This window comes from Salminus brasiliensis, chromosome 2, assembly GCF_030463535.1.
Source record: "Salminus brasiliensis chromosome 2, fSalBra1.hap2, whole genome shotgun sequence".
NCBI classification, from domain to species: domain Eukaryota; kingdom Metazoa; phylum Chordata; class Actinopteri; order Characiformes; family Bryconidae; genus Salminus; species Salminus brasiliensis.
Genome location: NC_132879.1, coordinates 16,225,778 through 16,249,618, shown reverse-complemented (window position 1 = coordinate 16,249,618; position 23,841 = coordinate 16,225,778). Strand labels below are relative to the sequence as shown.

General features: G+C 42.2%; 1 protein-coding gene across 1 annotated transcript in view; it reads left to right on the top strand.

The window, feature by feature from the left end:
• The window catches only part of LOC140549628 (protein diaphanous homolog 1), a 126,494-nt gene that overhangs the window by 89,540 nt on the left and 13,113 nt on the right, over positions 1-23,841 (top strand). Inside the window, exons 18-25 of the mRNA XM_072673377.1 lie at positions 15,663-15,758; positions 16,024-16,118; positions 16,213-16,314; positions 17,068-17,307; positions 17,721-17,850; positions 19,064-19,189; positions 20,384-20,547; positions 21,297-21,438. Of these exons, the coding sequence (XP_072529478.1) occupies positions 15,663-15,758; positions 16,024-16,118; positions 16,213-16,314; positions 17,068-17,307; positions 17,721-17,850; positions 19,064-19,189; positions 20,384-20,547; positions 21,297-21,438 (1,095 nt within the window). The remainder of the gene's footprint in view (positions 1-15,662; positions 15,759-16,023; positions 16,119-16,212; positions 16,315-17,067; positions 17,308-17,720; positions 17,851-19,063; positions 19,190-20,383; positions 20,548-21,296; positions 21,439-23,841) is intronic.

Genomic DNA, 23,841 nt, shown 5'->3' with positions numbered 1-23,841 from the left:
AGATGGAATTCTTCATCATAACCTTAACCCATCAGCCATCACAGTTTTTGATTTCCCTGCTCTAAGGAATCCAGGGATCCAGCCCTCCAGGTCTGTAATTGCCCACTCCTGAGCTAGGTGGTTGATGCATGGACACAATTGGGATGACCCCAACCACACATCAAAGCTGGTCGTGTCCTGACCTCAACCCTATAAAATAGATATACTTTTAAACCAACAACGATGGTCCATTATAGATGCTTCATAGAAGCTCACCTGATATTCAGTTAACATTCAGCTGAATGTGTTAAATGCAGCTGCAGCTGAACTGCAGGTTTAATGTAAATGATTGTCTGTTGAATGTAACCCTGCATCTAACTCTGACCTTAACCTAGATATAGACATAGACATTTTCACTTACATTCACATTTCACCTTTCAGTCATGTGAGCTTCTACGAGGCTTCTACAGTGGACCATCCAAGAAATGTTACCTCATTATTGTGATTCATTGAATGCCCAATATTACCATGACACTGAATGAGTGTATGTGAACTTCTGACCACAGCTTTACAGTAAGTGGGGCGACTGGTTGCTGTTACTTACTGCTGCTGTGGGTTGTGGTGGTGTTGCTGTTGCTGTTGTTTTTGTTGTTGTGATGTTTTTTGAGGGGGTAGGTCACAGATGTGAGTAGGTCACCATTTGATTCTATCCATATGCGTTAGTCGTTCTAAGTGAGACTGTGTGTGTATTTGAGAAACTCACAACTGCACAGCTGTTAAATCTCAATAGTTGATTTCCCTGTAGGTTTTAACAGTATGGCTTGGTCTGGTTTAGGCTCCAGAATTATTGAGTGGATTACTAAGCCTTACATGCTTTCTCTTACACACACACATACATTCAGACAGAGCACAGGACCCCGGGGAGCGTTCTGGTGCCGTTTAAGAGCATTTGACTGACAGATGCTCAGATTTGGTGAGTGTATTTATGCGTCAGTGTAATCGCCAGTTGACTCCTTCCAGGGCTTTTGTGTGCGCGTGTGTGTGTTGGTGGCAGTACCACTGGCTTGGCCTGGTTAGACATCATGACAGGTTTGAGATGACCAGACATCCGAGCGAAATTAACCCCAGAGCAATCTGAGTCTCCCTCACTCTCTCTGCCCCCCCCCCCCTGCCCCCCTTGTCCACTCTCACCCTCACTCACTCCTGCGTTCACTCCATACAAGAACAGACTGCAGACATAAGTGTGTGTACAAACATGTCTGTGTTCACCAAGAAAGTGAGAGATTTTGAAAGCAGGTATTTGAGGCCCAGTGTGATAGCAGTGCAGTCTCGGTGCCGCTGCTGTGCGTCGTGGAGCACCTGTACCATGTGGATGCTTCACGCTGTGATTGTGATGAATCTGGTGTGACTTGGATAAAGACTGCATTGTTTTAAAAAACATAATTGACTTTTTTGGATTACATGAAGTTGTACAGTATCTCTCACAACAAATGGGGAGTAATGCAGTGAGCGCAGGCCTTCAGGTCCATGTCTGTCTGTCTTTCTGTCTGTCTGAGAGAGAAGGATTGTATTGAGGATTAAGTTTGAGTGGTTGGTGAGAGTCTTTCTCTGCTCTAAATCACCCTTGTCTGGCGCTAATTACAAGCATGTTAATCCCTCTGTCTCTACAGGCCGCAGTCTCTTCCGTCCTGCACACACACACATGCACGCACACATAGAGAGACACACACTTCTAGGTGCTAAAGTGATTAGGACACATTGAGCAGTCAGTGTGCTGGACAACAGATAAAAATCTGCTGGGATGTAACATCACACACTGAGCCAATAGCTCTCTCACTTCACGTGTCTCTCTTTCTGTCTACCTACCCCATCTCTCACTCTGCTTCTCTCTCTCTCGCACTGTCTCACCAATTTTGTTTCCGTATCTCACCCTTGTTTTTGCCCTCACGTTCTCACTTGCTTGTTCTTGCTCACTGTTTCAGTTTGTTGTCATCCAGTTACCATCTCTCTCCACATCTTTCTCTCTCTATATATTTTTTCTCTCCGCTATCTTTCCGTCCTCCCTCTTTCTGACGTCTCCCCGTTTCTCCGTCTCTTGCTCAGCCCATCACTCGCTCTCTTACTCTACATCTTAGGCGGTTACCATTTCTCTCTCGCTCGCTCTCTCTCTCTTGCTCTCTTGTTCTCTGTCTCTCTCGCTCTCTTTTGCTCTCTTTGTTTTTCTCTCTTTCTCTATCTTAGTGTGTTGCCACCTCTCTCGTCTCCCTTTCTAGCTGTCCCTCTCTCTCTCTTTCTCTCCCTCTCTGTCTCTCTCTCTCTCTCTCTCTCTTTCTCTCCCTCTCTGTCTCTGTCTCTCTCTCTCTCCCTCTCCCTCTCTGTCTCTCTCTCTCTCCCTCTCGCTCCCTGTCTGTCTCTCTCGCTTCCTTCTCTCTCTCGCTCCCAGTCTCTTGCTCTCTGTCTCTTTCTCTCTATCTTAGTCTGTTGCCACTGCACTCTTGTGCTCTCTCTCGCTCTCTCTCCCTCTCTCTCGCCCCCTCTCGCTCTGAGATGTTTTTATCATGTGAAAGAGGCCAGCCCCCTCTGGGCCGGCTGCAGGGCGGGACACTGTGTGTTAGATTGATGGTGTGAGGGTCTGGCAGGGGGGCTGACTGCTCCTGGGCTCTCCCCTGCGTCTCCTAATTGGACTGATCCACATGGATGGAGCAGTGTGTGTGGAGTGTATAGGATCAAAGTACTCTCTGGCTGAAAAAGGGGGTCAGCACACCTCCCATCCTCATGATAAGGGGCTCTGTAGATTACACTGAATGTGAGGGGTCTAATCAGACGTCACATATGATCAATGTGTTGCTTCTGAAGTTCTGATGTGTGTACTCTGATCTCTGACATGAAGCTATAGTTCAGTTTATTTTTAGAATCTGGCCTTTCTTCACTGTTTACTGGTGAAAGTCCAACTGCAGGTTTGTGTTAAGGCTGTAAGTATGGTTTTAGTTAGGGTCAGGTGGTTAGATTTAGACTAGGGTTTAAAATAGTTAGCATGGTTTTAGTTAGGGCCAGGTGATTAGATTTAGACTAGGGTTTAATATAGAGTTAGCATGGTTTTAGTTAGGGTCAGGTGGTTAGATTTAGACTAGGGTTTAATATAGGGTTAGCATGGTTTTAGTTAGGGCCAGGTGGTTAGATTTAGACTAGGGTTTAATATAGAGTTAGCATGGTTTTAGTTAGGGCCAGGTGGTTAGATTTAGACTAGGGTTTAATATAGAGTTAGCATGGTTTTAGTTAGGGTCAGGTGGTTAGATTTAGACTAGGGTTTAATATAGGGTTAGCATGGTTTTAGTTAGGGTCAGGTGGTTAGATTTAGACTAGGGTTTAATATAGGGTTAGCATGGTTTTAGTTAGGGTCAGGTGGTTTGGGTTAGACTAGGCTTAGCATGGTTTTAGTTAAGTTGAGGCAGTTAGGTTTACACTAGGGTTAGATGTAGAGTTGGTATGGTGTTCAGCTACAGAAAGCGGAGGGAACTTTGTGTGTATGCACAAATATTCATCTGCAATTTGTAGGCTCTCTCTCTCTTGCTCTCTCTCACGCGCTCTCTCCCCCCGTGTCTTTTGCTTGGGTAAGAAGCAGCCCCCAGCAGTGCCTCCAGCAGAGAAAGCCAGAGTGAGACAGTAACACAATGTGTGTTCTGTCACCGGCACAGAAAGAGACTCCCATAAACAGGGGAAATGAGGGACAGATGGGTGTTTAGCGTATAGCGTGTATAGTGTTTTACTTCTCAGTGCTTGGCTTCTTGTGAGTTTGTTGTGTTGCTCATGTGTTTAGTAGTGCTGTAAAGTCACAGCAAAGCCACCATTGCACAGTGTTTGAACCCTTTATTTGATTTTTGTTTGTGTTTTTAAAAGTGTTCTTTCAAAACCGTCGGAAGCAGCCAGTGAACGACCTGCATTACAGTGAACTAGGATCAGCTACACCACTGAACTAAAATCCATTCAGTACATGCAGTTCAGCTTCGTACGAATGTGTGTTTCATGTGTGTTACATCCTTTTATTTGAGGAGGGGTGGGGGGTTGCTATGGGCATGTGTGAAGGTTTGACTGTAACTCTTTCAGGCAGGCAGAAGCAGTGCAATCCCACTGGGGTTGCTCGAGTGAGAGAGAGAGTGTGTGTGTGTGTGTGTGTGTCCTGAGGGAGTTGTGTAGTCTGCTGAGTGCATTAGTGTAATGTAAATGTGTGATTCTATGATAGACACACGCTACCCTCAAATTTTTCTCTGCACTTTCCTCCTCACTAACCCCCCCCCCCCCTCTCTCTCTTTCTCTCTCCCTCCCTCTCTCTCCCCACCTCCATCCTCATTGCTCTCTCTATTTATATTCTCCTCTCTGGCGTCCGCTCGTCAGTGTCTTTCGTCCTTCTTTTCTCCGCCTGTATGCTTCCTAATCCAGTATTTCCTTTGTAGAGACATTTTTCTATCGATTAACCTAACGACTATTTTATCATTTATTTGATTAATGTAGGGATTTGTTTTCCTCCAAAAGGTCATTTTCTTTTCTTCTTTTGACAGCAACAAACTATCATAGGAGTTCAAAACTGTAAGCTGGGGCTGAAAGCTAAAGGCATTTTAAGTCTGCAGCGAACTCCAACACTACCTGGATGGTCCCTTGTAGATTTGCACAGATGCTCACCTGACATTGAACCAATTCAGCTGAATATCTGAATGCCTGTTAAATGCAGCCAAACTATGTTAAAAGTAAATGATGGATGTGTCATTTGCTTTCAACTGAGAGTTCAGTTGCATTTAAGAGACATTTAGTTAAATGTCAGGTGAGTTTCTTCGATGCAGTGAGCCATCCAAGACCATCTACAATGGAACATCCAAGTAAAGTGTCCCTACACAAGGATCTTGCTTAAATTATAGTCAAACAATTGATGAGCTGCATGTCCCATAATGCCCAAAGCACACAAGCATGCACATACTGCCACCGATATTCAGTGAAGAAGCTCTGATTCTAGTTTTTCTCTTATGCTCTATTCAGTGGGAATTCTTGGAACCTTATTCAGTGGGAATTCTAGGAATTTGAGGTGTGAAGATTCTTCTTCTCTCCCTCTCATTCCCACTTTCTCTTTTTTTTACCATTCTATTAATGTTACTATATCTAAACTGTGTGTGTGTGTGTGTGTGTGTGTGTGTGTGTGTGTGTGTGTGTGTGTGTGTGTGTGTGTGTGTGTGTGTAATTGGGTTGCTTTACTTGCTGTTGTAAATCTTTGCATGTGTTCCTGTGAGAGTGCTGATAGGGTGGTGATTTAGTAGCTGGTTTTAGGCCCAGGATGCAGTCTCGACCTCTTTTACTCTGTGTATAAGTCTAAGGTGTTATTGACCGTATAAAAGTTGGTTAAGGGGTGTGTGGGTTTGTGTGTGGGGTTCATCTGTTATTCAGGCTGCATGGTGTGTGTGCGCGTCACCATAACAGACCTTCATGGCCAAAAGAGCAGAGAGAGGGCACTGTGTCTTGCGTTCTCTCACCCATTCATATACATTTATTTATACACTGTTTCTCTTATGCTCTTGTTCAGTGGGAATTCTAGGAAATGAGACCGTGTGTTCAATGAGTGAATTAAACAACTAATTAACAACATATTTTAGAAAACATTCCTCCTAGTGGTTACTAAACATGACTAGACAGCACTTTCTGTTTCTGGTGGCCCGTCATCCAGAATAGCGACTGTGTGTTTTCTTCTCGGGTACTACCGCAGCATGAGTGTAATGCACAGTGTAATGACGTGTCCACTGTCCACAGATGGATTACTGTAATGCATCTTATGGAAGTATACGTGTGGATCAGCTGCAATTTTGACGATTGTAATGACACGAATGTATTTCAGTAGCTGTACGAGGAGAAACAGCAGGTGATATACCGACAATTACCCTTATTATGCATGTGTAATTACATAATAGGATAGGCCGTTACAGCTGTTGAGATACAGTTGCGTAATTACATGAACAAAAGTTAATGCATGGTTATCCACACAATCTGCGTGACTGTAATCCATCTGTTACCGGAAATACGTAGCCAATACTCACATGGCTCTTGCCTGGATTATTAGTGTGTGTAATAACACACAATCATTAAAGACATTTAACAGTAATACTTCTGGCCCCTGCACTTCATTATTAAATGTTTTTCCACCCTTGTCCACTAGAGGGAGCCAGAAGGTCTGCTGTATCTGCAGTCTCCTCTAGACCTCTAATGTGAGTGTGTGTGCGCACGTGTGTAGTTCTAATGGCTCTGGGTTTAGACTTGTCAGCATCAATTGTCTGTCTCATGTAAGTAGGACACACAGACTACCCTTTGACCTCCCCTTAGGGCAAATATGCACACACACACAGAGCCCCTGCTGTATTAGCTTCACCCTCTATTTACCACCTCTCTTAACTGACCCAAGCAAACCTCAACTGTCCTTCCCTTTCTTTTACACACACACACACACACACACATGCACTGTAGTTTACCCATGCATGTATGTGTCGCCGTGTGAGAGACCTTTTTCACTGTAAAGCTTTAGCTGTGTGTATTTGTTCTGCTGTAGTGGATCCACAGCAGCGTCTCAAGCTCTTATTAGAACAGTGATGATGTATGAGCTGGATTTGTGTGTATCGTCATGCAGAGGGGTTTCGGGTTCATGCTGCATGTCTGTTTCTCTACAGAGTGACCTTCATATTTGTGCATGCAGTTGTCTTTATTACAGCTAGAGGATATGGTGTGTGCGTGTGGGGCGGGGGGAGGGTGTTGTGAGGTGTGAAGGAAGGACAGATCAGGATTTCTCTCTCCCCTCACACTCTTCTTCCTCTCTCCCTCTCATTCCCTCTTTCTCTTTGTCTGAACCTTAGGTTTTTACCATTCTATAAATGTGACTCAATTATCAACACCATCATTGTGTGTGTGTGTGTGTGTGTGTGTGTGTGTGTGTGTGTGTGTGTGTAATTGGGTTGCTTTACTTGCTGTTGTAAATCTTTGCATGTGTTCCTGTGAGAGTGCTGATAGGGTGGTGATTTAGTAGCTGGTTTTAGGCCCAGGATGCAGTCTCGACCTCTTTTACTCAGTGCAAGTCTACAGTGCACCTGTGTGTTATTGGCCGTATAAAAGTTGGTTGAGGGGTGTGTGGGTTTGTGTGTGGGGTTCATCTGTTATTCAGGCCGCATGGTGTGTGTGCGTCACCATAACAGACCTTCATGGCCAAAAGAGCAGAGAGAGGGCACTGTGTCTCTTCTGTTCTCTTACCCATTAAAATACATTCATATATACACTATATAGACATAAGTATTGGGACACCTGCTCGTTCATCGTTTCTTCTAAAATCAAGGGTGTTGATTCTACAATCAAAGTTTATCCTGCGTTAGAGTAACTGTCTATATTGTCCGGGGCAAGCTTCTTACTAGATTTTTGAGCATTTCTGTAAGGATTTGATTGTATTTAGTGACCATCATTCCACAGGACACAGTTCCACTGCTCCAGAATTCAGTGCTGGGAGGCTTCACACCCATCTATCCCACGCCTGGCATTAAGCGCGGTACCAATAGATTCAGTATTCATCTGCTTCAGAATGTCCTATTCTAGCACGAATACTTTTTTAGCATGCTAGAGTAGCTGAGTGCATTAATTAGGTGTCCACAAACATTTGGACTTGTAGTGCATCTAATGTGTAATCTAATGTGATCTTATTTATACACACACACAGCATAATGCACAGATTCAGTCCATATGCACAGATTAACTCTGATATGTGATATGTGACTGATATTAATGTCAGGATCTGTCCCTCTTTCAAACTAGTGAGTGCAGTTCAGCATTGTGGTCAGTAGGGGGCAGTATGTCCCCACAGATGACTTTTATTCTCCATAAGTATACAGGGCTTTCCAAGGTTAAGTAAACGGTAATGTCATTAATGACGAACCGTGTGTGTGCTGTGAAATATGATGGCATATTAAAGATTTCATTTGTTTAAGTAGTTTGATGGAGTACTTTTGCTTTTGTAGATGTTTAGGCTGGTTTTGTGAATATACTGGGTAGGCCAGTGATCCTCACTCTTGATGCTCTGCATGGTCCTTCACACACAGCAGAGATCCTTCATGGATGGTTGCAGTGCGGGGAAGTACTACGACAGTGGAAAACACATCTAATAGTGTTTCTACACTTCTCAAAGCCCCAGAGGAAAGAATTAGTCAAGTTAGAATCTCCTCTCTGTCTCATAATTTCTCTTAGACATGGTTAAGACCTGTTTGGGACCAGTGGGAGACTTCCAGCAGTTTTCTAAAATTCAGCTCCAGGGAAACAACCCTTGGATGTCTCATAGGTGGCATAACCTCTATTTGGTGAAACTGATCTCAGCTCAGTCTCTGCTGAATGTGATTCATATAAGACAAGTGTAAGATCTCCTAATATCTTACGTAGATTTCTACTGCATCTAAGAGATCTTTCAGCAGTCTATCAGAGCAGTAGCGTTTTTAAATGTGTCCAAAACCCCTCACAGTTAAGCACTGATGATGATCTTCAGTGCTTAGGGTTAGGGGGAAAAAACATCAACATTTCATTTGTATTCCTGTAACTTTTCCATGCCATTCAATCAGTTTTGGGAATTTTAGAATTAATTATACAATGTAAAAATTAGATTATATAGTATTTAAAATTAATACAATTCTATAAAAGGTGTAATAAAATTGTACAAAAAAACAAACAATTATTTACTTCTAGTCTTTGAAGCTAGATGTTCTGATTAGAGTTGAGAATGTACAGATGTGTTGTGATCACCCTCATGGTTGATTAGACATGTTTTAAATCATAAATATTGAATAATATAACCTGTCCTCTGCAATTACAGCTTTTATACACCAGGGGTGCGCAGTTGAGCAGTGTTTAGGCCCCTCCCCTGGTCCATCCCTCTCAGTTCACTCCTCCTTTTTCCTGCCCAGGCTCCTCCCCTCTTCTCATCTTTCTCACACCACACCCTGCCATCTGGTCCTGAGTCATCCCCCCTCTGCCCCTCCTGCACATCCCTCCATTTTCTCTCCCTTCTTTTCAGAACAAAAGCAGGGTGAAGGGACCCTTTCAGCTCCAAGGTTACCCCTGGCAACCAGAGCTGTGTTAACTCTCCAACACACACACAAACACACACGCACGCACACACAAACATTTGGGCATTTAAAGTTTAAATGGACTACCCCCCCCCCACACACACACACATATACACACACACACACACCCTGCAAGCCCTTCACTTGCTAAAAGCAGACAAAAGCCACCATCATTTCTGCATCTGCCACTCTTTCTGTCTGTCTTTCTGTCTGTTGTTCATCAGTTTTCACTCTTTCTGTTGTCTCAGAGTCTCCAGCACATGCACCCCCATTACATTCCTCGTCTGGGGTAGACGACCTCTAACTATGTGTGTGTTTGTGTAGATTAAAGATAGGAGGACACCCCTTGCGTGCACACTGTGGGCAAGATGCAGGTTCTTCTAGTGTAAAGTGTTCAGTTCTGCCCAGGTTTGCCTCTACAGCTCTGAAGTATCTTCATGTTTTACTTATTTTAAACTATTCATGTTTATTTCTACACAAACCAACAAGTTTACACGTTTACGGTCAGCTGTCGGGGTGAGGGGGGTTATTCGGAAAAACTGTGTTCCAAATAAGGTTTGCAAACTTTTCTAAAGTTGTGTGAAAGTTCAGAGGCTGCAGTTGCTCTGTGTGTCCACTGGAGGCACCAGCACTCCACCAAACTCTTTCATGTATGTGTGAACAATGGGGCTGTCATCTGAAAGCTTTTAGAGTAAAAATAACCTCAGCTCGGGAGGACTAATGAGAGAGGGCGAGAGAGCGAGATGAAAAGCTCTCGTCTTTGTGAAAGTCTTTCAGAGCCAAGCTGTGGACGGCCTGCTGATCAGAAACAGTCCACTCTGGTCCACTCTACAGACGTCAGTCTCTCTCTCTCTCTCTCTCTCTCTCTCTCTCTCTCTCTCTCTCTCTCTCTCTCCAACCCCCCTCCCCAAACTTTGTGCCCCATCACACTCTTCCACGAACACATTCCTTATATGGAAAGCGGGGTGAGGATGGGTGATGGATAGAAGTGGGTTTAGAGTGATCCTGACTGAGTGCAGGAGACGCAGAAGTCAGTATGTCTGTGTGTTCAGCACATAGGTAATAAATGGAGCGAGAGAGGTTCTGCTTTTCTGAACTGCAGAGTGAGACGAGTGAGGTGGGGGGCTGGACTGGGGGGACTTCTAGAATGTGATGTAGATAGGCAGCTGGACTGTGTGTGTGTGGGGGGGGTAGCTCTGCAATCACCCCCATCCCCTGGACACCCCTGCGGCGACAGGGGGCCAGAAAGGGCGCTAAGAGGGGAATTCCACATGCATGAAACAACAGCAGCAACAGAGGCCGTACAAAACTCTGTGTGTGTGTGTCATGAGTAGTAGACATCTTTGCTAATGTAAAACATCTGTGGAAATCCAGGAGTGCAGTATTCATGATGGCCAGTAGGGGGGCCACAGGCCCATAAATAACAAATATTCTGAGCGAGAGAGAGAGATGGAGAGATGGAGAGAGAGAACGTAGGCAGGCAGCAGCCATTTTGAACTCCTGATTTCATTTTGTGAATCACACACCAACGCCAGCCCCTTGCTGAGAGACTGTGTGTGTTCACGTCATGCTGTAGAAAGGAACTACACAGTCATGCAGTGTTGTATATTTGTTACACATCTTTAAAAAGAGGGTTCTTTAGTTAAGGCAGTGGAACCATGACAACTCAAAGCACCATCTGAATGCTTGAATGGTTCTTGGTTATGAAACATTTAAAGATTATATTATTATTAGTTAAACCCTCTTCAGTCTTTTTTCAGGTTGGTGTCACTCTCTGCTCTTCCCTGAGCATGTGTGGGATCAGCAGCCAGGTCTCGAGCCTCCTGTGTTCTAGTAAAATTTCAGCTGAACTTACTGTAATGTGGGACTGAGCAGGCCGAGAGAAATGGTGACTAGAATAAAGGTTGTGTAACTTTTAATGTAATGGGAGTTTTTCTCTCTCTCTCTCACACACACACACACACACACACACACACACACTCGTGCAGTGTTGTATATTTGTTATGCATCTTTAAAAAGAGGGTTCTTTAGTTAAGGCAGTGGTTCTATTTAGAACCATGACAACTCAATGCACCATCTGAATGCTTAAATGGTTCTTTGTTAAATTTGGAAGTCCTCTTGATATTGTTATTAGTTCAAAACCCTTCTTCAGTCCTTTTTCACATTGGTCTCACCTTATAGTAAATGCCTCTAATAACTTAGTAGTTACGTATGATCAGATATTAACAGTATAATTACTGCTGACTGCTGTTACAGGTGCATCAACTTCAGTTGTGATTATTGTAATTAATCGTGTTATTACGATTAATTGTGTGTAATATGTGTGTAATCACAAGACAGGATAAGCTGCTTCAGCTGTTTGGATGTACTTGTATAATCACAGGACTCAAAACTTCATAAAAAAAAAGTTCATACAAATGGATGACCGTAGTGCAGATTGTGTAACAGGGACTACATTGCCAGTAGTTACACTGTAATTACACATGAATAATCCTGGCAGTAGCACAGTAACTAGCTCTCTGCTCTTCCCTGAGCATGTGTGGGGCCTGGTGTGGGGTCAGCCGCCAGGTCTCAAGCGGGGTTTTCTTTCCTTTGTATTAGAAGTCCTTTGTCATTTTGAAGATTCCAAGTTGTGTAACGCTGGGGTCTGTATGTTGCCTGCTTAACAGAGGTGGCGAGATAAGTTGAGAGTGGGTGTATGAGTGGGAGAGAGAGGAAGAGAGAGAGAAAGAAAGGATTTCCTGCAAGTCTTTCCTGTTCTTCTCTGTTAGTGTCCATAACACAAGTGTTTATGTTTCATTCACAATATACAGCCCTTTACACACACATTTAGAGAGAGAGAGAGAGGGAGAGAGAAGTACACCATAAATGCAATGCCTCTCTGCTCAGCTGCAGTGTGTAGAGTGTGCTAAACGAAGGTCAGGCTCATAAAGGCTAATGTGGAGTATAATTGGACCTCTTTGCTCTTCCCTAAGCGTGTGTGCGGTGTGGTGTCCGTGGCTTGGTCTCAGCCCTCAATGTTCTAGTAAAACCTCAATGGGAGTTGAAAGGAATTCTGGGTAAATTGAAGCAGTGTATCCTGTGGGCAGTGCAGTTTTGTAGCTAGAGTTCTGCCTGCCAGAGTCTATGCTAAATACTTCCACCTGAAGCAGAGAGAGAAGGAAGGAAGTGGAGTGAAGAAGGACTGAAAGAAGTGAGGAGGATATAAGGGTGGGAAGAAATGAGGATGAAGGAGAGGAAAAGGAGGAAGAGCGCCGGGCTATCAATAACAGGGTTGTGGGTTTGATTCCTGGGCTTGGCAAGCTGCCACTGTTGGGCCCTTGAGCAAGGCCCTTTACCCTCTCTGCTCCCCGGGCGCTGGAGTTGGCTGCCCACCGCTCTGGGTGTGTGTGTACTCACTGCCCCTAGTTCACGTGTGTGTGTGTGTGTGTGTGTGTGTTCACTACCACAGATGGGTTAAATGCAGAGGACACATTTCACTGTACAGTGACAAATATGTGCACCTTTACCTTTAATATGAAAGTAAGGCTGCACAATAATACATTTTAGCATCGCTGTTGCAAATTGCATTGTGGGCATGAGCAATGGTCACAGCGCAGAACAAGCAATACAGTGTAAGGTCAGTTTAATTAAGTGATACAACTGCTTGATCCAAAAGGAAAATTTCCACAGATCTAATTTTTCATGACCCATATAACTGAGAAGGATGCTATATGTCCAGTATTATTCATTTTACATTACATGGAATGCATTACTTATATCTGGACATGTTGGATCATTGACTTCTGGTCAAATCTGTTTTTTTTGTTTGTTTGTTTTTTTATACTGCAATATATGTCAGTTGCAATGTCTTTTTTTTCCAATGTTGTGCAGCACTACGTGTAACATAATAAGTGGTAATAGAGAAAGGAAAGGAAGTAAAGAAAGAAAAATGGGAGTGAGAAAAAAAGGAGAGGGAAATTAAGGTGATCAGCAGAATTAATAGAAAGAAGTACAGCAGGAATGAAAAGGAAGGACCAGAATAGATGCAGAATTCATGACTGTGGAAGAGAATAAAGGAAGGAAAGGGAGAGAAAAAGGGAGAAATGGAGGACAGAGAGAAGAGATAGGGGAAAATATAGAAGATCTATGGAAGTATAAAAGCAAGTACAGAAGTAACAGACAGGGTATCAGAGAAGTAAAGAAAAACAAGGACAAAAAGACGTAAGGACAAAAAGAGGTACGAAAGGTAAGACGAAGAAGTAAAAGGCAATAATGGCAAAAGCATGGATTAAGTGGAAAGAAACAATGGAATTGGGAAAGAATACGGAGCGCGCGAGAGAGAGAGAGGAAGGCTTGTGTATGGACGTAAGGAAGTGAGTGCCAAGAAAAACAAAAGCAGCTCAGTTCAGTGTAATGAGTCAGACACTATACACACGCACACACACACACACACACACACATACACACACACACACACACGCACACAAACCGAGAGATGGACAGAGTAAGTGAAGGAAGAGTGGCCAGGGCTTCATTAAAGTGAGGCACTGAGGAAAAGGCCTCATATAGAAACCAGGCCGCTGCTGCTCTGCCGGCTTGTGTAATATTAGCAGCTGAAGTTAAAATCCATTTTCTGTGCATATGCGTAACGGTTTGTGTGTGTGAGTGTGTGTGAGTGAGTGTGTGTGTGTGTGTGTGTGTGTGTGTGTGTGGAATATGAGTATATTCAGTATAGAAAAACAGCCTGTCGGTAGAGAGATGGACTATGTGTGTGTGTAGTGTAGTGTGATGCAGAACCAGTCTCTCTCTCTCTCTCTTTCTCTCTCTCTCTTTTTTCTGAGTGCTTCCATATGCCGTGTAATCCAATATTTTCGCATAACACACTGCAGCCGAGTGAAAAGCACAGCCTGGCAGAGAAAAGAGTGAAAAGGAAAAGCGGGAATGGGCGGAGGAGAGCGGGAATTGAGAGGAGAGAAAAACAGAAGAGAGAGAGACATTAAAGAAGTTAAAATAAAAAAACAAACTTTTCCCCCACTTGGAGAGAGGTGGAGGGGAGGAGAATAAAGATGAGCAGATGGCAGAGCAAGGCAGACATGGGAGGGACAGGGAAAAGAGTGAGAGAGTGGGACAAAGGAAGGGGAGCAGCGGGCCTACTGGAAAAACAGAGCAGGGGGCAGTAGAGAGTATGACAGTAAGAGTCCATGTGCACTGCAGCTACTGGGGTAGGGGGTTAAATCAGCGGAAGTCAGAGCAAGGGGCATAATCAGTATGTGAGCGTGTGTTTTGTGTTTGCTTTAAAGGAACAGTCAGGGAATAAAGTGGGAGCTGCTCCTCCCTTCAGCTACAACAGCTCTGAAGCTAATGTGACTGTACAAACACACCACCTACGGTGGCGTCCTGCTGGTGGGCCGAGTGTGTAAAGTGTAGACATGGTTTAGGTGGCTAGTTGATGACAGTGTTTTGTATCCGTTTCCTCAGTGTCATCGCCCCCCCCACCCCCTTGGTCAGTATACTGACCTTGCTGTGAGGATAGTTTTTCAGCTGCTCATATTCCTTGTGTGACATGAATAACCTTTCCTTTCTGATTTGCCCTTTTTTCTTTCCTCTCGTCTTATCCCCTGGCTACACACACTCTCTCTCTCTCACACACACACACACACACACACACACACACACACACACACACACACATATATATGGCCTCTCTCACCTTTTGGACACTTTGCTGCTGGGAATGATATATATATATATTTTTTCTTTTTTTTTTTTTCTTCCCCCCTTCTCATCTGTCTCTGTCCATTCGTATCTCTTTGTTTGCCACTGTCCATCTGTCCATTATCATATCTTTCTTCTTTTGTCTTCTGTTCTTTCCCCATCTCTATCCCTCTGCTCTTAGCTATCTGTCTCTCCTCATTTCTCTGTTCATCTTTCTTTGCTCCTCTTTTGAACAGCAGAGTGATGCAAAGTGAAGTAGAAAACACATAAATGTCTAAAAAGGGAGGCAGCAGACCCTCTCTTACTCTGGCTTTCCCTCCCTCCTCCCATTCTCATATAGATACACGCTCTGTGAGCAGTTTATTACTACTACTTATTCATGCAGTTGTCTAATCAGCCAGACATGAGGCAGCACTGCAGTGCATAAAATCATGCAGATCAGATTCTGGCCAGCAGCTCCTTGTAATTTTCATAGCTGTCAGAATGGGGGGTGGGGGGGGCTTTGTTGGTATCAGTTGGTTTGAGTGTTTTTAGAACTGCTGATCATCTGGGATTTTCAATACAAAAGTCTCTAGAGTTTACTCAGACATGGTGACGTAAAGTAAATGCATCCAGTGAGCAGAAAATCTGCAAACTGAAACACCTTGTTGATAAGGGGGAAGGGGGGGGTTAATAGAGAATGGCCAGACTGGTTTGGGGGGGGGGGGCTACTGTAACTCAGATAAGCACTGTACAACACACAAACCCTGAGACGGAAGGTCATGTCTGCTTCCAGATGGTGTTCCTAATAAAGTGTGTATTTAATGTTTAATGTTTTAATTTAATGTTTTTTTTTTTGTTTGTTTTTTTTCTCTTTCTCTCTAGTTAAGAAAGAGCAGGATGGTGGTGAAGAGAAGGCAGCTCAAAAGAAGAAAGTCAAGGAGTTGAAAGTTCTTGATGCCAAGTCCTCTCAGAACCTCTGTGAGTATTGGACTTGCATATATTCTTGATCATGTGACGTGTATATGTTTGTTAGCTAACAACAGATCAACAATATATACTCTACCCAAAGTAATTCTTCTCTGGCATCAGTTAAAGAACCATTTTCGCAGCTTGATTTTTGAGAGTGTAGTGTGAAATTAACAATGTAGCCTTCAGGCATTTCTTCATGTTTTGGGGAATTCTTTAAGACAGCTAAGAGAATGTTTTCTGTTCTTTTCCATATATTGTTGCATATACGTTGCAGCTATCTTCCTGGGATCAAACAGACTGCCTTATGAGGAGATGAAAAATGTCATTCTGGAGGTTAACGAGAAAGTGCTCACAGAAAACATGGTGCAGGTATGTGTGTGTTCTTCCTACTTTGCCTGTAGCTTGCATAAACCATATGATCTTCTTTGCATCTGATTTGTTTGCGTGTGTGTGTGTGTTTCAGAGTTTGCTGAAGTTGTTGCCTGAGCAGGAGCAGTTAAACGTGTTATTGGAGATGAAGGATGAGTATGACGACCTTGCAGAGTCTGAACAGTTTGGAGTAGTGGTAAGAGACACTTACTCACTTCTGGTACAAAAGCATATTCAATAAAAGCACTTTGACACACTAACAGTAATTCATTACTATTATATGAAGTCTCTTTGTTTTCAAACATACTCAGCATCACTAAACTAATGAAACAGTTTATAGCACAGGCAATTAAGAGGAATAAAAAATAATAATAATAATAATAGAATGTGTTTGAAGTGATGGGTCTATAACCTAGTTAGTGTACACTCATGTACTTCCACATTTGTAATCTTCTATATGTATACTATAAAGAGTACTGTACTATAAGTATTGGGACACCTGCTCTTAGATTGTCTTTTTTTCTCAAATCGGTGAGTTTACTACTGCTTTCTACTGCTTTCTTATCCCATGATTACTGGATAAAGCTCCATCATGTCAGAGAACACAGTTCCACTGCTCCACAAATGAATACTCCCATGCCCATATCTAGCATTAGGCATGGTGCCAGTAGATTCATGTTGGTCTGCTGCAGAGAGTCCTGTTCTATTGGCAATGCTTCTCTACACTCGACACGCTGTCTGTATTTGCTTAATCTGTTTCGGCAATGGGTGCAACTTTAAACTAGCTAAATGTATTCATTAGAAGGGATGTCCACAGACATTTGGATGTATAGTGTAACAACAGTGTTACAAAGTTATGATAACAATGATAAAAAAATATTAAAAACAACATGGTAACAGTGATATTTTTCCAGTGTCCCTCATTCTCCACACTCTCTATGTTCTCTAGATCAGTTCGGTGAAGAAACTGAAGCCGCGGCTGAGTGCCATTCTTTTCCGGCTGCAATTTGAAGAGCAGGTCAATAATATAAAGCCGGACATTGTTGCAGTAACTGCGGCCTGTGAGGAGATGGTCCAGAGTGAGAACTTCTCCAAGCTGCTGCAGATCATTCTGCTCGTCGGCAACTACATGAACGCTGGGTCGCGCAACGCCAAATCCTTTGGATTCAGCATCAGTTACTTATGCAAGGTCTCTCTCATTCTCACATACATGACCACTGCAGACAACAGAAAGCTTCACACAGTATCTCAGACCTTGTGTGCATGTGTCAAAACATGCACAAAATCTTAGGGGGTTATATGGTAATATTCAGTAATGAATTTCAAAGACAGTTTTATTGATACACCAAGTATGGGCAAAATGTAAAAACCCCTCTCCAGACTCTCCTATTTTTCTTATATTAAACCAGACTACTTTTGCTCTTTGTAAAGCACAGTGCAGTTGGTGGGTGATATCCACAATATTCTCAGGAAAGGCACATTGTCAGTCACCAAAATTAATACATTCTTACAGTATATTACATATTGTCATATTGTTCACTTCTACACAATATGGCATGTTTCAATGCCATTATTAATATTGCTGTCTGTCTCTGTCTGTAGCTCAGGGACACCAAGTCGGCAGATCAGAAGCAGACTCTACTGCATTTCCTGGCAGACACATGTCAGGAGAATTATGCCGAAGTCATGCACTTCCCTGATGAGCTCATCCACCTGGAGAAAGCCAGCAGAGGTGCCTCATGATTATTTTTTAATGTAGTAATATTTGTCTTGTTATTGTCATCAGAAAGCTTTGTATATGCACAAGCCTGTCTTGTTTAGTTTAGTTTATTCTTGATTGTTGAAGTGAGTGGTATCACCATGGCCAGAGCCTCGCTAAGGCCTTCAGAAAATGTTGTAGATGTACATGAGTTTGAAAAGATCTTTTTCAGAAAGATTTTCGGGACAAGACTAAAGTCTACCAGGGAACACCTGGGCAAAGACATAGACAAAGACCTACCTTTTTTTTGTTGGCAGCAGCTTTTGTGAAAATTAATTGTGTGTTGTCTCTTTCTAATGCTGTACTTTTTCAATTGTGGTAAGAGCTACCTGTAGGTCCCATGATGACATTTTAGGATTCTTGGAGACTCCTTTACATATCCCAAGGTCTGCTGTTGGACTTGCTGAGACAACCTGATCTGGCCATGTCACTTGTAAATTATTATTACTGATTTCTAACAGGTCTGAGATTTTTGGAAAACTCTTCACAGATCCATATGCATCTCAAAGTCTAAGGCTTTAAGGCAAAGGAAGCCCTTTGGATCTTACCATGGTGATAACTCGCCAATCAAAAGCAAATTAAACTGAGATTTAAATAAGACAGGTTCCTCCAGAATCATCTTTAACCATGTTCTAATTCACTGCAGCTAATGCCTTATAAGAAGCAACTCATGTGAAGAATGTGGCGTCCTAACTTTATGCTCACAAGAAGTGTTTTTATTAAGTACATTATACAGTTACTACTTTCTGTATTGTTAGAATCAAGCTCAAGTGTACATATTTAAATGTCAAAGTCCTAACTTTTTTACTTTTTCAACTTTTTTCGTGTGTGTGTGTGTGTGTGTGTGTGTGTGTGTGTGTGTGTGTGTATATATATATATATGTGTGTGTATATGTGTGTATATGTATGTGTGTGTGTGTGTGTGTGTGTGTGTACTAGCCTATGTGGCATTTAGCTTAACCAGGGTTTTACAACCCCCATCAACAAATTTGCTGGACATCAGCTTTTCAGTAGCAGAGGTGAAGAACCCTGAGCTAAGCTATTTCCCCATGCTTTTTAATAATGAGTAATGCTGCACACAATAAAAAGTGCAGCTGACATTTTCAAACAGAAGTTAGTTTGTGGCATAGATTGCTATGTGAGATGGAAAAATGAATCCTCCTTTCTCTCTTTCTCTCCCTCATAGTCTCAGCTGAGACGCTACAGAAAAATCTGGATCAAATGGGGAAGCAGATAAAGAGTCTAGAGAAGGACATCGAGACATTCCCTCCGCCTCAAAATGAGAAGGACAAGTTTGTTGAGAAAATGACCATATCCTTAACTGCACAGGAAATGCTTTAGGCTTTATTTGCCTTTGTAGTGCCTCACAACCGACTGTTTATTACTTGCAGAAAATTGAATTAGTGTGATACCGTGAGATTGTCCTTTATGCTTCTTTATCGCACTGCATCCTGTTTTGGTCATGGAGACCAACAGACCTCTGTTGCTCTGTACACAGCAGGAAGCCCAGCTTCTGTAGTATATTTTTACACATTTGCTTTCTCATACTTGTTAGTTTTTGATACTGTTGTTATTCTCCCACCTTAACATTCGGTTTTATTCCATATAATAAAAAAGGGGGGGGGCACAGTAAGAGAGATTGGGCGGCAGGTATTTATTATACCAGTAGTGACAAATTTTGCTACAAAGCCCACCCAACACCAGTCACTCTTTCAGATTGCCTTTGGATTCAGAGGCTGTGTGCTTAGAGTGGCCTTGAAGGTAATATCAGAAGTAGCTAAAATATTTCGTCAGTGTTTGTGTATAAGAGCTGAGGTTGGTTGGGAAAGAGTAGTGTGTGATTGAATGTGAAAGTGTAGCTTGGTGGAAAATGTAGTGATGTTGAGGTTGTGTGTTAAATCCACATGGAACTGATGGCACTGAGCATGCATTAGCAGGTGCCAGTGGGTCTCGAGAGGCCAGTGTGGATTTACATTGATGTAGTAATGTGTACGGTTGTTTATGTAGTGCGTATAGAGTCCACATTTATCTGGTGGCACCAAGCATGCATTAACAGTGTGAGGTCTGGGAACTAGGTATGGCCTTCACTAGGGAGTCACCAGGGAGGGAAGTTGGTTTAGTGATAGTTTTGTGAATTGAGCTTGGAGGAGAGTGTGTCAGGGGCGTTAGACCTCACTGTTCATTCTTCCAGAGGTGCCTGTCTGATGACCTTTGTGAAGAGCTAATGAAGTAGTGGGTGAATTGGAATATGGGATGGGCTAGGTCCTATGTTTAATCCCAAATATTAGGGGCAGGATTTCTTCTTATCCTTCTTGTCCTGTAGTTTTACATCTTCTACTTTTGCAAATATTATGACAAAGGGTACCCAAATGTTTGCATACCACTGTATACTGTTTACCTCTTTTAAAGAAATACATGAGGCATTCCACCATCGTTTCAGTCTGTCTACAGTCATAATCTTTCTTTTGCATTGCTGTTTTGATGTTCTTTAACTGACCAGAGCACAGTTTTGTGGCAACTGCACGAGAGCAGTTTGAGAAGCTGGAGATGATGCACAGCAACATGCAGAAGGAGTATGAGAACCTGGGGAAGTACTTCATATTTGACTCTAAGAAGATATCCCCGGAAGAGTTATTTGGTGACCTAAACAACTTCAGGAATATGTTCCAGGTAAAGTCAGACGTCAGGCTCTGGGACCTTCAGCGTAGTTCACTAACCAGAAACATCCAGCCGACAGTAATCTTGTGGTCGCAGATGATGTTGATCACTAATGAAGGTCTAAGGATGTCAAAACTGAAAAACCTTAAGTCATATGCATCTCAAAGCATTTGTCCATGTTTGATTTTCACCCCGTTTCTTTTGTTGAAGTGGGCATTAAAAAGCACAATGTTGACACATTGGATCTAGTTACAGGATGTAAATGCTGCCGTTATCCTTTTGTATGCTGTCAGGGAGACAGAACAAACAAAATAAATACACACACACACACACAAACTGTTACACCTGTCTACACAGGTCGACCTCCAGCTGCAGGGTGTGTGTGTGTGTGTGTGTGTGTGTGTGTGTGTGTGTGTGTGTGTGTGTGTGTGTGTGTGTGAGTGTGACAAAAAGTGAGCGAGAGAGCACAGCAGGTGGTTAGATCATTATGTCTGTCCGGTGTTTGTTTAGTGCATTAAACACAGACATCTAGGCAGACACTGGCTGTTTTCCCATTATTCAGGACTTCCTCATGCCTACACACTATAAAACACAAACACAGATGGATATACAGATGAACTTCCCTACTTTTGGCAAATCAGATTTGCACCATTATGTAAACAAATAATAGTAGTAATACATTTAAGACCAGCTAATGTAAACACAAAGTCTGTTGTTATCTGTTACATTAAAGACATTGTGTCTGTCTGTGTGTGTTGCAGCAAGCAGTGATTGAGAATCAGAAACGTAAGGAGTCAGAGGAAAAGATGCGCAAGGCCAAACTGGCACGAGAGAAAGCTGAGAAAGAGAAGGAGGAGAGACAGAAGAAAATGAATTCCGGGCAGATACTGGACATCAACGATGGTATGTTTTTTGTGTTGTGTGTTTTTTGTTTTTTTGCTGTGAGAAAAAGATAGTGAAAGATGTTTGTGGCTGTGGCCTTGTGTGTTTTAACAAGAAGATGCAGCTCTGTTAAACAACCACTGAGGGCAGTCACAGCCCATGAAATATTTGAGTGTGTGAGTGTGTACACTGAGGACTCAGATTACTTTGCAGAAGACATGCTGTGTGAATAGAATCAGAATGACTTCATAATTCTAATATTAGACATTTGAAGTAATAAATGTGGGGGTGTTTTAAGGTTTTACATTTAAACGATTTAATTAGTTTTTTAGTTTTATTCTTTTGTATTTCTTATAGAATTATTTTACCTTCATCTCCCAATATTGTTCAAGCGAAGGTCAAATGTCTATGTTTAAATATATTGAAAAAGATAAAGGGTTTAATGGGGTGTCCCAACTTTTTCACATGACCATATGTGGCTGAACATCCTTAAAACAGGAACAGTGAGAGAGAGAAACGGGTCAGGGGAAAGGACAGGGGAAATGTGTGTATAATCATTCCTGCCCTGGAATGTGAATCTGCTTCTTGCAGACATTGGAAGAACTGCTAGAGTAAAAAACAGCCACAATTAACTTCAAATACCCTTACATTAACAAAGCTCTTTAATGGACTATGCACTACTAATCAAACACTAAATGCTTTACGTACATACATATGTACAAACGTTCTCGCTCGTTCTCGCTCTCTCACTCACTCTCATTTTCTTACTCTCTCTGACCTACTTATAGTTTGTACTTCTTTCCTCCTCTCTTTTGGCTGTTGTTTATGTTTTTAAGAACTTTAAAATTCCACACTTCTCACAGTGTCACTACTCGGGCCGAACAGTGTCGGAAAGAGAGAGGAAGAGAGAGAGAGAGAAAAAGAGATGCATGTGACTTTGCTATGTGCTTTGATTTCCTTATTAATATATACATTCAACTAAACTATACATGTTTACCATGTTTATAGTTTTTTTATAAAAGCTTCAGTTTCTCTACAGTTGCCTCTTTTGCTGTCTAGAGAGAAGTTAGATTTGCATACAGGTGGACTGTTTGAGACGTTTAGTGTATTAGGATACGCCCTATGCAAACCTGCCTTGTATATGTACCCCCTGTCTCAGTCCAGCAGTGTGTGTATGAACGTTCTGGTGCACACTAATGCACTGTTGGGTAATTTACCACAGCGAGACTAGGATGTGATTTTGTAACTATATGGAAACTATATGGTTTCGGTGTAACAGACACATAAAAATGAAGTGTATGAACATAAATATGATGATGGCTAAAAATGGAATCAAGTGATTTTAACACCTGTGAGGAAAAAAAACTAGGGAAAAAAGCAGGGTTGGAGATGAGAGTGGACACTCAAGTTTGCTCTTATCTCCAACCCTGCTTTTTCCACTTTTTTTCTCTGCTTTTTTCCTCCCCTAAACTAACATAGGTTTGGTCAAAGCAGGCGTACAGGTATGCAGAATATATGTAATATGTAAATAATTAAGGATTAAATACATGACTTCTTACTTGCTGTTTTCGCAAGCACAGTCCTGGATGCATGGTATCCAGACGTTCAGCTTTAATTCGACTGATTCATCAAATCCGTCCACTGATTAGTCTTTCCACAACATACAGCGCATCCCTAAAACTGAATTTTCTACTCATGCAAAAGAAACTTCCTCTGGATAGACATTACAGGTAGCCAGAACTTGCTTGTGAAAAGCTTCTGTGATTGGTCTTTAATAAACAATGTCCAATGCCTATATATACACCACTGTAAATGAAGCAATTAATTATTATTACATAATACTGTAATAATTAGGAAGGGGTTGCGTGTTCCCCTGATCACCTCTCTTTCTTTTGAGAAGTAGCATCAGAACAAAGTTTAGTTTTTTCCTCTCTGCGCTCTCTTCTACTTCTCTGCTCACTCTCACACACCGTCATTCTCACACATGCGCACACACAAGGTTCAGTGCCCTCTGAGGGTCATTGGCTGTTTGGAATTCTCGGCCTTGTCTTCTTAAACACACACAATCTCAGTCTAGCACTCTGACCCTGAGAATGAACCGCAGTGTTTAATATTTTATCAGTCGTTAGCACTTTTCAACAGTCAGTGCTCTGTGTTTGAGTCCTGTTCCCACTTCGCTGTTCTGTACTACCCCACTGTAGCCAGTAAACTGCTTGCAAAATGCTCCCAATCATCCCAACTAATTACTGACATTCATTTAAATCATTCATTTATGTATGTATGTATGTATGTGTATATATATATATATATACATACGTGTGTGTGTGTGTGTGTGTGTGTATACATACATACATACATGTGCTGGTCATAAAATTAGAATATCATGAAAAAGTTGATTTATTTCAATAATTCCATTTAAAAAGT